The sequence below is a fragment of the Alligator mississippiensis genome, chromosome 3 (assembly GCF_030867095.1).
Source record: "Alligator mississippiensis isolate rAllMis1 chromosome 3, rAllMis1, whole genome shotgun sequence".
NCBI classification, from domain to species: domain Eukaryota; kingdom Metazoa; phylum Chordata; order Crocodylia; family Alligatoridae; genus Alligator; species Alligator mississippiensis.
This window is the reverse complement of record NC_081826.1, coordinates 222,159,877-222,173,400: the sequence shown is the minus strand read 5'-3', so window position 1 is coordinate 222,173,400 and position 13,524 is coordinate 222,159,877. Positions and strand designations below refer to the sequence as shown.

The window sequence follows — 13,524 nt, the reverse complement described above, 5'->3', positions numbered from 1 at the left end:
GAAGCTTATTAGAGACCAGACATAAAGCAAAGCTAGTTTAATCTAGCTTCTAGCTAAGTGTTGTCCAGTCTGAGGTAAATACAAAAACCAAACAAAAATATAGGAGTCAGATTCAATCTGTTTTGCTGATTAGATGTTTGTTAACATGGTGATGAAACTTGTTTTTTAACGAAATATTTTTAACCCGTCCTATTTATATTATCATGTTTTAGATCAAAGTGTATTTTTTTTTTTTTTTACCCTCTTGTATACAGATCTAGGAATGACTGAGAATAATAAGCCTACAGTTGATATTCTGAGCCACTCTGTTACTCTCCTTTAAAGTGAACAGAACCCCAGCTTCCTGGGTGATGCTGCGGGTACACCTCTGTTAAGTTTTGTGCCTGTTATCTGCGCTAAGAACAACCAGTCAAAAAGCCTGAGGCTGAATCGATTCAGTCTTTGCAGGTTAACCTAAAATGTACAGATTAAATTGAAATGGAAATGAACAGACATTTAGCTTTGATTCAGAAAATGCAGCCATGTGCTTGCAGTCGCTTAGGCCAGAAGCTGGGGCTGCTTGAGCACAGCTCTCTGGCTGTGTGTTTACGTCCTCTTTCTGCTGCCCCTGAGGTCTCTGGGATTTGCAGGCCAGAATCACAGCAGCAGGACTCAGCAGGGTTGTTCATCACTTCCTCTTCCTGCTTCTAGGTGCCTCTGGGATTTGTAGTTCACAGTTGCAGCCAGCAGTAAGTTTGAGCAGGGGAAGGGATATTTAACACCCCTCCCTTGCCCCAGACTCCAGCCAGGGTTTGTTGGGGGGGGGGCAGTCCCCCACCCCTGTAGACTAGAGGTGCTTGTCCCGTCCCTGCCCCCCCTGCCCCCCTTGTCAGCCAACCCTCACTGCTCCAGCTGGGGAGCAGACAGGTGAGGCCAGCCCTGCTCTCTGGAGCAGACAGCACAGCCCAGGAAAGTGTGGTGGGAAGCTGGGGGACTGTGATTTAACTTGAACCAGGAAGGGGTCTGGGACAGAAGTTTCATGATTTGGTTTGACCCACATCAGTTAAGTCTGATACTACATTCAACCAGGATTATCTTAAACCAGTTTCAGCCATTTTGTATCTGGTTTATGTGCACTGAGCTTCTCTCCTGTTACAGGTTTAAACCAGTTTCTGATTTCTTAAACCGGTTTATCTCTAAATTCTGTCCCAGCCTTGGACATTTTAGGAAAATAAGCTTGTTGTGATGCTCGAGGCATTCCATAGCTTTCCTCCCTCTCCAAGGCAAGGGTTTTTTGTGCTATCTTGTATTGGACCACTGTATAGTTGGGAGGGGTGCTTGATCCCAAGCGCTTGTCTAACAGTTCTTCCTACTATATACTTGACTCAGTAGAAGGTATCACAAAAAAATCTCCCTTGTCCCTTATATATTTCCTGGTCCATCAAAGCTACAACAATGCTCCAAGTCGACCATATGATTTCTTTTTCATTTGTGAAGTATGGGGCTTCTCCTTCATCCCTATCTTTTTTTAAATTTCCCTGCAGAGTTGGTGGCCCATACCAGACTGAAGTCGTAACATACAAGAATAACTATTAAAACTCTATACTTCAAGTGGGGATGTGGACAAGCATATGCTTGTAGCAGCTTGGAAGTGGATGCGGGGAGCATCTGCTCAGGAACACTAAGCAGCTGGTGCAGGGTCACTGTTTTGTGTAGTCGCACAAGTGTAGCAAAACCAGCTTTATCTCGGGTCAGTGTTGGGGCAGTTTAGCTCAGTTATACTGCTAAAGGGTCACGCACACCAAACAATTATAGCATAACAGCTGCTACTGTGAAGCAGCTCCCCCTCCCTTTTTGAAGTCACTAGGTATGTATGTTTCTCCATATGCTGAGTTCTCACTGGACATTAACATGCAACAAAATTGATACTTTTAGGACAAGCCGACTCTGAGTTTTAGGAGGGTAAGCAAATTTTAGAACAGTGGCAAGAAAATGATAGGTTTTGGTTTGCTTTGCTTTGTTTTATTTTAACATAGTTGGTCCAATTTAACTGAAGCTTTCAGGAAAAAAAAATCTATGGGGAGTAAGAGCATGCAAGACAGTTGACACAGAAAGCAGTTTCCAAAATGCTAGGGAATTTATAATCTGTCCAATAAAGAGAGCTGTCTAACAGTCTTAACACTGGTGGAAGTGCAGGGACTCTGTAATCAGAGATGTCATGTCCTTACAGAAACATCATCCGAGTGATTTTGTTTGTACACGCAGGGAGTGGAAAAGCCGGAGGAGAGAGCAAAAAGAATGGCTGGGAATTTTCAAAATGTGAAAAATGAATTGGCAATGCATGTCCTGTCATAATATTCTTCTAAACAAGTGGCACAATACCTGACAGTTTGTAGCCTTGTAGTAGATTATTTTGGCAGGACATTTTATATGCAGAAATAGGACTTTGAAATACAGCACAATGAGAGGAATTGCTGAGTCTCTAAGGAAGAGAAAGGTATTTGGCAAAGGTTTAAGATTATTCTTTTTAAATCAGGCAAAAAAGCTGTATTGTATAGAGTGGGCAAAAATTGAAAACACAAGTTCCAAGCACACTGTCTGACTTCTCATGAAAAGAAAACAGAAATCTTAATGCTAAAAAAAAATCTCTAGACCTCATTTATTTAAAAAAATTAAGTTTCTTTTGCAACTTTTGTAGTATCCAGCAAATCTTAAATATTATGCAGTTAGTGCTTTATTTATTATAATTGCTGAATAAGAGAATTACTGTGAATTTCTTTGGTGGTGTTGGAGTGACGTAGCTATGATGGTTCAGGAAATATGCAAGAGGCAAGTCTTTTTGAGTGATTATCTTTTATTAGACCAACTACATGGTTGAGATACACTTAGACAAGCTTTGGGTGCAGTTGTTTCACCTTCAAGTCTGTGGAAATAGTAGGTACAGTGAAAAATTAAAAAGAGTTTATGGGGCTGTGAAATTGGAGAAGAGAGAAATTCCCGGGGGCAGTGGATGAACAAATCACAGAGGAAAGGACAGCTTGTTTAGCAGAAGATCATGACCTTTCAAGGAGGAGGAGGATTGCTGTTGCCTTCAGTGTAAAGAAACTAGAATCTACCTGGCTCCAGATCTGTGTCCTGAAGTTAATATCCATGTTCAGTCCTTGGTTCTTAGTGTGTAAATTTTTGTACCCAGGCTCACCTTTTGAAGGTATTTTTTAAATTTCCCTTGAGCATAAGGAAACTGAGCTCAAAATGGAGTGGATGTGTATGAAAAAGCATTCTGCTGCATGTGTTGGTGTGTCTGTCTTGCATCTTTTTCTGTGATCATTCATTCTGATGAATAATTTAGAATAGTTTCACCCACACAGTTTCTATGAGGGCATTTGGTACAGTGGATGAGATTATACTATGGTTTTTGGGATAGGAATGAGTAAGATCTATGGGTTATGACAGGTTGGTTCACTGTTGGGGGGTGGTGATTCTTATAGCAGTGTAGATTTGCTGACATTTTACACCTATTGTTAAGGCAAGACTGTGTCACATTTGATGTCTCTTGAAGAGCAGAGAGTTTGCTTTTTGATAAGTTGGGTTAGGGTAGGGAGTTTGAAAGCCAGAAGTGGAGCATGGGAGGTCATGCAGGTGAGGGTAGGGGCTGCAGGGGGGTTCTTTTTGTGTTGTACCTGATTTAATGCAAGTTATTTGGGTGACTTTTTCAAAGACATGATCTATATCTCAGCTGTACTGTCCTTGTATGAAGGCAGATTTCAAGATGGATATTGTTAGGATTCGCTGCTGAGCAGAAGTGGTAGTATGTGGGCCTGACAATAGATTACAGCTTTTTTTGAGTGTGCTTAGGATGATTGTTGGTTTTGTGGATGCAAGTATAGTGGTCTGTAGCTTTTTTTGTGTGTGCATATAATGGTTTGTGGGATGCCATCCTAGGTTTGGATCATCATACCCAAAATGTTAATAGGAATATTCTAGGGACAATTTGATTGAGGGGTGATAGTTGTTAAACCTATGGTGGAAGTCCAGTAAGTGAGTCCAGGAGTTCAGTGCAAGTGAGGAAAATATCAGCTTTGAAATGCAAGTAGAGTATAGGTTTGATAGTGCAGTTTTCTAAAAATTACTTATATCAGGTGGCTTATGAAGAGGTTGACCTATTGAGAGGCAGTTCTTACTTTATTTTACCTACAGCTGTTCCCGTGGTTTGAAGAAAATGATGATTGTTGAAAATTAAGTTGTGGGTTAAGATGAAGTAGACAATTTGTGCAACGTGCTGTGGCAAATCTAAGTATAATCCAAGTATTTAGGGTGGCAGCTGTGCTTTTCATGGTGTGGGATGTTGGTGTACAAATTGGTGACAACCATGGTTACAAGTATAACTTTCTTGAAGAGGTGGTCAGTGTTCAGGATATTAAGGAAGTTGGTTGTGCCATGTTTAAAAAAAACAACAACCAAAAACCTTGCTTTTTGAGGCTAGGGACAGACATTACATGTGCACTGGTTTAAGTGATCAGAAACTGGTTTAAACCTGTAACTGCAGAAGGTCAGCGCACATAAACCAGTTTTAGGCATTTTGAAACTGGTTTAAGGTAAACCTGGTTCAATGTAGTATCAGACTTAACTGATTTGGGTCAAACTGGTTTATGCAGTGTCTGTCCCAGACCCCTTCCTGATCTAAGTTTAATCACAGTCCCTCAGCATCCCAGCATGCTCTCTGGGCTGGGCTCTCTCCTCTAGCGGAGCAGGGCTGGCCCTGCCCCTGCCCCTCTGTGCTTTAACCTAAGAAGGGGCAGGGACATGGTGAGACACCAGCTGGCCTCGCCCCGTTAAGGCAAAGTGGGCAGGGAGAGGGTTAAATCTTCCCTCCTTCCCCTTCCCCCACAGCCGGGGCCTGCACTTCTGCTGGAGAGGAGGGGGTGGCTGGGGCTGGCAGACCCTGGCTGTGGTCTCTGGGGATAGAAGGGATAAAGAGAGGAATTAATCCTGTCCCTGTCCCATTCACCTTAATGGGGCCATGCTAGGTTGGCGTCAGGCCATGTCCTGCCGCTGGAGTAGTGAGGGGATGGGGAAGGGCAGCAGCTTTTGTCAGACTCCCCAGGAGAGGGTTTATTTCCCACTTCCCTTCCATGCTTTGCAGGCAGGAACCACAGCTGTCCCAGAATGGCCCCATTAAGTCTAAGGGGGCAGGGAGAGAGTTAATTCCCTCCTCCCCCCAAAAAAAAAAAAAAAAAAAAAAAAAAAAAAAAACCCCAACGAGAATGCAGCCGGGGCAGAGAGTAACCTGCAAAGATTGAATCAATTTAGGCCTGCGCTTTTTGAATGTCTTTCCCTAGCCTGAGTGGCAAGTGGTTTCAGAGTAGTTTCTTTGAATCCTGATAGCAATAAGGGTAATATAGTTGGAAGTGATGCGTCTGCCAGATCCCTATCCATCCATATTTCTGTTAAGCTTTTGAAGATTCCACGCTTGTCATCAACTTGAGGCTTGTATCGGAAACTTTCTCAAAGCTGTAACTTTGTTTTTCCCCAAGAGACAGGTGATTTTGCTTAATCTTGAGCTGTCTTCCCTTGCTTAAGCAGATGTTTTGCTGTCCTGGCATAGAGCAGTTTAATCTTGTCCCTTTATGTTCACTCTTCCTTCCAAAAATCTATTAATCATTTCCAGTGCTAACTATACTGTCAGCATAATTGCAAATGATATCATGGGATCGCACGTACCATGTGTGCATATGGCTAAGACAAAAAGCTCTCATGAGAGGCTATTTTGTAGCAGATAAATTTATTGTAATGCACATGTCCATAGCGTTTAATTTTGCTGGATGACAGTTTTGCATTTTGGCCTGGATAAACTCATGCAAACTGTAGATTCTTATGGAGGCAGCCATGTGTAGAAATACACAATCTGGGGTCTGCTTTTTAACCAAGTGGAGAATACAGGGTTCTGCAAAAATCTGAACAGCTTGTCAAACCATACAATTCGATTGCTACCTTGAGGATAATTTATTGCCCTCAAAACTACCATTTCATGCTAGGTAGATTTGTTTGGCATGTCAGGTAGTGTAAATGATGAAAAGGAATAGCACAATTATGTAGCTTTTTATGATTAATGTTGCAATAATTCATTAAAAACACTTGAGTACAGGATTTAAAAAAATATTTAGTTACTTAACTCCCCTCGGTTGCCCCAGTAGCTTTGTAGTTGGAATTTATACATGTGGTCATCAGGCAATGCATCTTTCAGGTCCCCCGCTTTACACCTTTTTCTTCCCTTAAGAAGTCTGGTGAGAAGTTAATAATTAAAACTGATGATGGATGTAACCCCTCCCCCCCAAAAACCAAACCAAACCAAACCAACAACTCAGCACTTTACCAGAGGAAGAAGTGTGTTAGTTTGATCGCACTCCCCAGCCTCTGTATAGATCAGGTGCTTCAGCAGGGCTTTTTGGTACTTTTAGCTGATTCAGTCAGGCCCCACTAAAGCACTTGATCTATACAGACATTGGGAGAGCTGGGTCAAATTAATGTGATGCCTCCAGAGACTACCTGAGCAGAGTGCAGGACCTGGGGCAAGTCAGCCTGTGCGGGGCCCTGCCCCAAAACCACGCACCCTGGATGTGAAGAAGGAAGCACCAGGGGGAGGTGCTGGCGAACGGCGGGATGCGAAGCTGGCAGTGGTGGCACAGAGTTGCTCCAGCTGCTCTGCCTGACTCCGCGGGGCCTGGGATGGTCGTCCCTATTTGCTCCTAACACCCTCCCCCCCCCCCCCCCCCCCCGGGAATAGGGACAGCCCTGGATGCTTCTTTTGGGCATGCACTGTGCTTGGTGCAGGGGCATGCCAAGCTGAAAGTAAAGTGCTGTTTTTTCCACATCTGTAAGCACCCATATTGACAAAGTGCAATTTGAAAGTAAAGTCCCATTTAACTGCCAGTCTTTTGACACCAGGTTTAGATCGCACCTTCCAAGGTGTTTTATTATAAGACACATCAATTTATTTTAGTTTTAGAATCTTTTTTTTCCTTTTTGTTTAGAAAAAAGTATAGATTTCCAGAATTGGTGACAACTTAAAGCTATGTGTAGAGTAGATGTAGTAATAGATTACTAATATGTCTCTCTTTGCTCTCTTGCCTTTTTAAAAAAACAAACAACCCACACCTAATTTTACTCTCTTTCCATAGCTATTGACTTGAAAAATGGTTCTGGAACAGTATATCAAGGCCCTGCACAGGGTTCTGCTGATACCATCTTTACTCTCTCTGATGAAGACTTCATGGAGGTGGTCAAAGGCAATTTAAATCCACAAAAGGTAACATTTTGCCATGTTACTTGACATATCTTTATTTATTCCACTCTGAAACATCTCAGTAATCCAGTTTCTAATCTGCAGATAATCCGAGCGAAAAGACGGTCTTGTTTGATGTTAATGTGACAAGCCCTGTGCTTCTGTAGAGGGTTCTTCCTCTGTGTACAGTGATCACCATTATAGACCCCCAGTTACCACAATATGTATAAGACACGACATCATTTCCCTTTTCTAGTTGTAGAGAAGTGAAAGAGATCTCTTAGATACCATTCTGAATGACTTGTATAAACTCGGTGAATATGCTAATACTCTGACACACAAAACTAATATTTTGTCTGTTATGAATATAATAAATAATATAGTAAAGAAGAAGAACATATTATTGTTCTTTTTAGGACTGTGCATCTCTTTTATGAGCAAACACAGATGTATTAATACTGAACACAGTCCCTCCAGTGCTAGGCAGTTTGCATATGGAAAGAATCGAGATGTGTAAAATGGAATCTTCATTTTACTATCTTCAACAGTTCTTCTTGAGTTATTTAAAATCATTAGAACTGCCTGTTATACCTCTAATATAGTTTTATTCAGATTATAGATTAGAAATTGGTTAAATGCAAAATCTTAATTAGTTCTTCCTGTATTAGGTAAAGAAACTAAGGCTGAGTACTCGGAATCTAAAATTGATCATTTGTTGCATGTTTTATGCAACACCTATATAACTGCATAAGCAACAGTAAAAATTGTTTGTCGCCTTTTGCTTAAAGCAAGCAAACTCCTGAACAAACAAAACCATTCACTTGCATATCTTACTGTTTTAAAGATTAAAGTGATTGCAGTTCATGTATATTATTTGCAGTTAGCCACTGATATTTTGTTAATTTCTACCTAAAGAAACCTTGACTTCTATCCACATTCCCTACAACTGTTGCCTTCAGTTTATTGGTGAACTTACTAGGACAGAGGCAGGCAAAACGTGGCCCGTGGGCCGCATCCAGCCCACCAGGCCATTCTTTCTGGCCCACAGGGCCCCTAAATGTTTTTACTAAATTAATATTTATTCACCCCCATCTGCCTATCAAAGCTGATAGGAACCAGGGGCAGTAAGGCCCAGAGGGAGCTCTCAGCAGGCTTGGGCAACTCAGCCCTGCCCACCCCCAGCCAGTTCCTTGCTTTCCTGCCCCCGCCCTGCTCCAGCCCCACTGGAGTGGCTGTGGCTACAGGGGGGAGGGGTGTGTGTGTGTGTGTGTATGCATATGCATGTGCAAGCACAGACTCGGGGACAGTGTGTATGCAGGGTCAGGGGGAGTGTTTGTGTATGCAGGCGCGGGGACAGAGTGTGTGCGCGCGCGCAGGCTCGGGGACAAAGTGTGTGTGTGTGTGTGTGTGTGTGTGTATGCAGGCAGGCTTGGGGACAGTGTGGGCGTGCGTGTGCATGCAGGCAGGCTCAGGGGCTGTGTGTGTTCAGAGGCCGAGTCCCACAAGCACACCCCACCATACACATGCACACATAACCCTCTCACCCTGCCATACACAAACCCCGGCCACACTTCCCCCACACGCAGGCCCCACAGACCCCATACGCACTCGCACCCCACATATTCACACACATACCTGCATGCTCAATCACGTCTATGTACATGACACAAACCCATGTAAATCAAGACAAAAATATTTGTTTAAAATCAAATTAATGAGTGTTGTAGGTGTTTGCTTGTTAGAATATAATTTGGTCTTTTTCTGGTTCCGAGATGGCAAAACCCCTTGCTGAAAGAAGTACTTATGGGGGCAAGGGGAGGTGCTTCAGGTGGCAAAGGTCAGGGGTTAGAGGGTGGGACTTCTGGTCACAAGATGGTGACCAGGGGGCAAGGCTACCCATGCAGCCCTTGACAGCTTGCTAAAACTTGGTAAGCAGCCATCCACTCAAAATAATTGCCTGCCCCTGTACTAGGAGCAGAGTAGGATTCACTGCTTTTTTTTTTTCCTGTCCCCTGAAGTTGTAGTAGTAATGTGATACATCCGCATGCCTTGCATTCTGAGGGGCATGGCAGAATGATAGTGGGGCCTTTCATGTCTATGCTAAATTCTGGCAATGAACACTTTGGGCACCTATACATGAGCAGCAAGGCTTCTCCCACGCGCTGTAATTGATTGATCAAGTCTGCTGCAGCATGATAATTACCGCACTGCAGCAGACTCCAGCGTCCTGTGTATCAACATCCCTGTGCTTAAAAATGGTGGTGGAGGCACTTTAAAGCTTGTTCAATGAACTTTAGTTAGCACCTCCGCCACCACGTTTAAGCACAGGGACGCTGATGCAAAGACACTCTGGGCACTTTAATTAGAGTAGCTCTCGGAGCCACTCTAAATAAAGTGCCCCTCCCCCTGGAGCACATGTATAAATGCCCTTTAAGAGCGGATCGCTTGAGAGATCTTAGAAAACAAAATCCTTGCACACCTCCTTCAGCAAACATTTTGTCTTTCCCACACTTTCTCTAATCACTAGTTTTCTGTACGCTAGCCAAGTGCAGGAGAATAGGGTTGGAGTACAGGCAACTAACCCTGAGTGCCAAAAAGTATGGGTGCAAAGCACTGTTGGATGTTGCTGATTCCTTTTCTAAATCAGTGCCCAGGTCTGGTGCCCTTCTTTCCTGCCCTACCTAAGCTACTGCTAGTGATACTAGTTGTCATATGTGGTGAGGCTTAAAATGTCTTTTATGTATAACTAATTGACTTTGCTTGGTAAGGATTTTTTCACTAAAACTTGAATAAAAGTAAATCTCGATGTACTTTCAAAAACAGACATTTTGAGATTGGTCAAACAGTTGACGAACACTTACATGTGGTGTTTTTTTTGTTTTGTTTTGTTTTCCTTCTGTGTCCTGCAGGCATTCTTTTCTGGTAAACTCAAACTGAAAGGTAATATTATGCTGAGCCAGAAGCTGGAGATGATTCTCAAAGATTATGCCAAACTCTGAATTGTTTGAGGGCCTCCTACAGTAGTCACCTTAGAAGAGCAAAAATGTCTGTCATCTCAGAAACAGAGTTTGAAACTTTCTGGAGCATTATGCAGATTTCTTACTATGTTCTGATTCACTTTACTGCTAATATAAAAGTTGATTTGATTGTTGCAGGGGCAAAAAATGATGAATCTAACTAGTATCTTCTGTTCCTCAGTAAAAGTAAAGAATCATATTTCTGTCATATAACTTTATCTAAATAAAACTGATGTAGTTCGTACAGAATTTATATATATTTCTATATTAATTCTGAAGAGAAATTAAATTAAGAAAACACTTTAGTGCCTCCTTCCATTTGTCTGGAGTCTTCTTTAATCTTGCTGTCGTTCTCTCGCTCTCTCTCTCTCTTTCTCTCTCACACTGCCTATCAAAAGAAAGGCCTTACTTTTTATATTTAGTACACTGGCTCTTTGTGGCCTCCTGTAATCATCTGATAACTAGAAATTGGCTTTAATCATTAACTTTGAGTCTGCATTTTTTTTTATGTCCACCAGAAAATGGTCTGCATTTTTTTTCTATGTAGATGAGAAGGTTCTTGGATTTTGGTACTGTGTCATTATACTCAGATGGTTTGTCATTTACACAAATTTACTTTTAATATTATACCAATTAAATGAAAATTCACTGAGTGTTTCTATGTAAGCCCCTTATATTAATTAGATGTTTCTTGCAATGCATTTTTGAAAGCTTTGTACTTCTGTCTAAGGAAATGACATGCTGTAATAAAGCATGTTGGGAAAAAGCTGTTGGTTGATCCCGGGGTGGACAGGACAGGGAATGGATCACTACACGTATACTCTGTTCATACTCTCTCCCTCTTAAAACATCTATTTGTCACTGTCAGAGACAAGGCACTGGACCAGATGGAGTATTGGTGCAAGCCAGTATGGCACTTTTAATGTTCTGAAGGAGGAGTGTCAAAAGATGTGGCCTGTAGAGCCACACCATCCAGCCCCTGGTGCTGGCTCTGGATCTGAGTTGACCCAAACATGGCACGTGCCAGACTGGCCTCGTGTGCAGGTCCTGGATATGTGCAGCCTGCGGTATTCACTCCAGGACCCATGCAGAGAGCCAGTCTGGGACCCCCCTGCATATTGGATCCAGTGGCCTTGACGTGCATTCTAGCTGGTCCAGGGCAAGTGCCATATGCAGTGCGGGCCCTGGAGCAGGTGCCATGTGTAGCACTCGCTTTGGACTGACTGGAGTGGGCATCATGCGCATGTATCCTGGACTAGTTGGAGCGGGTGCTGTCAGTGCTGGATCCAGCATGGGTGGGGGGCATCCATGGTCCCAGTCTGGCCTGCTGGGTCATCCCCAGGCTGGTCCTACACTACTGTTCTAAAAGGACACTCCTGTTCTAAAAGGCTTGCGGCATTATTCCTTCTGTTGTTCCTCCTGTTACCTACTGCACAAGTAAACCAAGGTTTGCAGGTATATAATAAGCATAGTAGAATTTAGGAGTGTAGTAAATCCCTCAGGCTGTTACCACTTATTGTCAGACCAGCAGCTGAGGTAAAATGTGTTGGCTTGTAAGACAGGTATGTTGATGATTTAAATTATTATCTGCTATTGCTGCTGTGTATGTTACTAGCACTTGTTTCCACAAGAGTATAACATGAAGGAAGTAGTAGCTCCCTGTATCTTGAATTTATCTGGAATCTTTTTTTATATGACATTTTCTCTGTATCTTGCTTGGTCTTTTGCTGTCTCTGTGACTCTTTAGTGACTTTTGCTTAACAATTATAGGAAACTGGGTAAAATGAATCTATACAGGTGATAATTAGTTAGTGCATTGGGGAGAGCTTAAAGCAGTTAGCAGCCATTTTTTGTGGAGAGCTTTTCAGCTGAAAGGCATTAGTTTGCTGAAAATCTCAATTGCACAGTACCAAAGGCTGGCAGCAGAGTCAGTCTACTTTGATTTACAGAAATCATTCTCTGGAGGGTTGGCATAAGGGCAGTGAAAGACTTTTTGCTACATGAGACAAATCTAGGCCTATTTCAGAACAGGAAAGAGGTAATTGTCCATGGCACATTGAAGGAGTTTTCATTGCTGTTTTTAGGAGGATGATTTGTGGCTGTGGGCTGCTTGAAATTGTGGGACAGTTGTGTGGGCCATTAGGGACAATTGTTTGCTTATGAACACAGCAGACTGGACTTCATGGCCCAGGAGGTCCCCTCCTGTCTTGTGTTCCTATGATTCTAGATGAGTGACCCAGAGGTGCTAAACCTAGCACTATCTCCATCTTTTTTCCATTTTATTAATAAAACAGTACAGCAGCTCCCCCTGCACCAGCAATAAGGCATAATGGGATCTGATGCCCAATCTCACAATCACTTCTCCTGCCATGTACATGTGGCATGACAGGATGTGTGGTTGTTGAGGCCATGCTTCAGATGTGATTGCACTTTTCTTTTCAATGTCTGTCAGTGGCCTTAGGTTGTCTTTCTTTTTGATTCTAGATCATTCTGCTCTCTCTCATGGTCCCCTGCATGTCATTTCTTCCTCCTTTTCTACCAGAACTGGCTTTTTTTCTCTCTTGCTGCTACCTTATTTTTTTCTTTGCTTCTCTACAGTTCCTCAGCTCTTCCTCATCAACTAGCTCATTATAGATTTCTTCTGCCTTGTTCTTGTGGTCACATTCTTTTGTGGATGATCTAGGAGTCTTTTCTTCAGATCCTTTTTTTTTTTTTAAATAGATGTCTGCAAATACTTGAGGTAGCTGTGCAGCCTTTTCTGCTTTCTCCTCCTCTTTCAAATCTACATGTGAATTCTATCATTGTCCCCAGCTCCATCTCAACCTCTCAGTCGTCCTCCATGAATTCTAGTGAGGAACAATTCAGATGTAAATGGATTCTGTTGAATATCCACTGAAAGATTATGAATTCTGCACGTAGTCATTTTTGTTGTTTCATATCCTGCTTTACTTCTAGCACTCTGTAGCCATTAGAGTTGTCTCTTCCCAGTTCTTTTTATAAAGCAAAAGGACAACCCTGCCCCTATTTGCTGTATTGTTTGCTGGATATCTCTCACCTTGGTTTACCACTGTTATTTTTCTTTATATAAGCTTCTAAAACATACCATATTCACAGTGTTGGACAGCTGCAAGGAATTTTTCCTTGTATTTTGTAAATTAGTTAGCAATATTCTGAGTCGGGGCTGTCCAGTTAGCAGGCATGAGCTGTATCCTGCCTGCTAGGGTTTAATGTGTGGTGCTCAAGCAC

At 42.5% G+C, this 13,524-nt stretch overlaps 1 protein-coding gene across 1 annotated transcript in view; it reads left to right on the top strand.

The window, feature by feature from the left end:
• HSD17B4 (hydroxysteroid 17-beta dehydrogenase 4) overlaps positions 1 to 10,590 on the top strand; it is a 121,449-nt gene extending 110,859 nt beyond the window's left edge. The window contains exons 23-24 of the mRNA XM_006263620.4: positions 7,158 to 7,285; positions 10,171 to 10,590. Of these exons, the coding sequence (XP_006263682.1) occupies positions 7,158 to 7,285; positions 10,171 to 10,260 (218 nt within the window). The 3' untranslated portion in view covers positions 10,261 to 10,590. The remainder of the gene's footprint in view (positions 1 to 7,157; positions 7,286 to 10,170) is intronic.
• Positions 10,591 to 13,524: the final 2,934 nt, after the last annotated feature.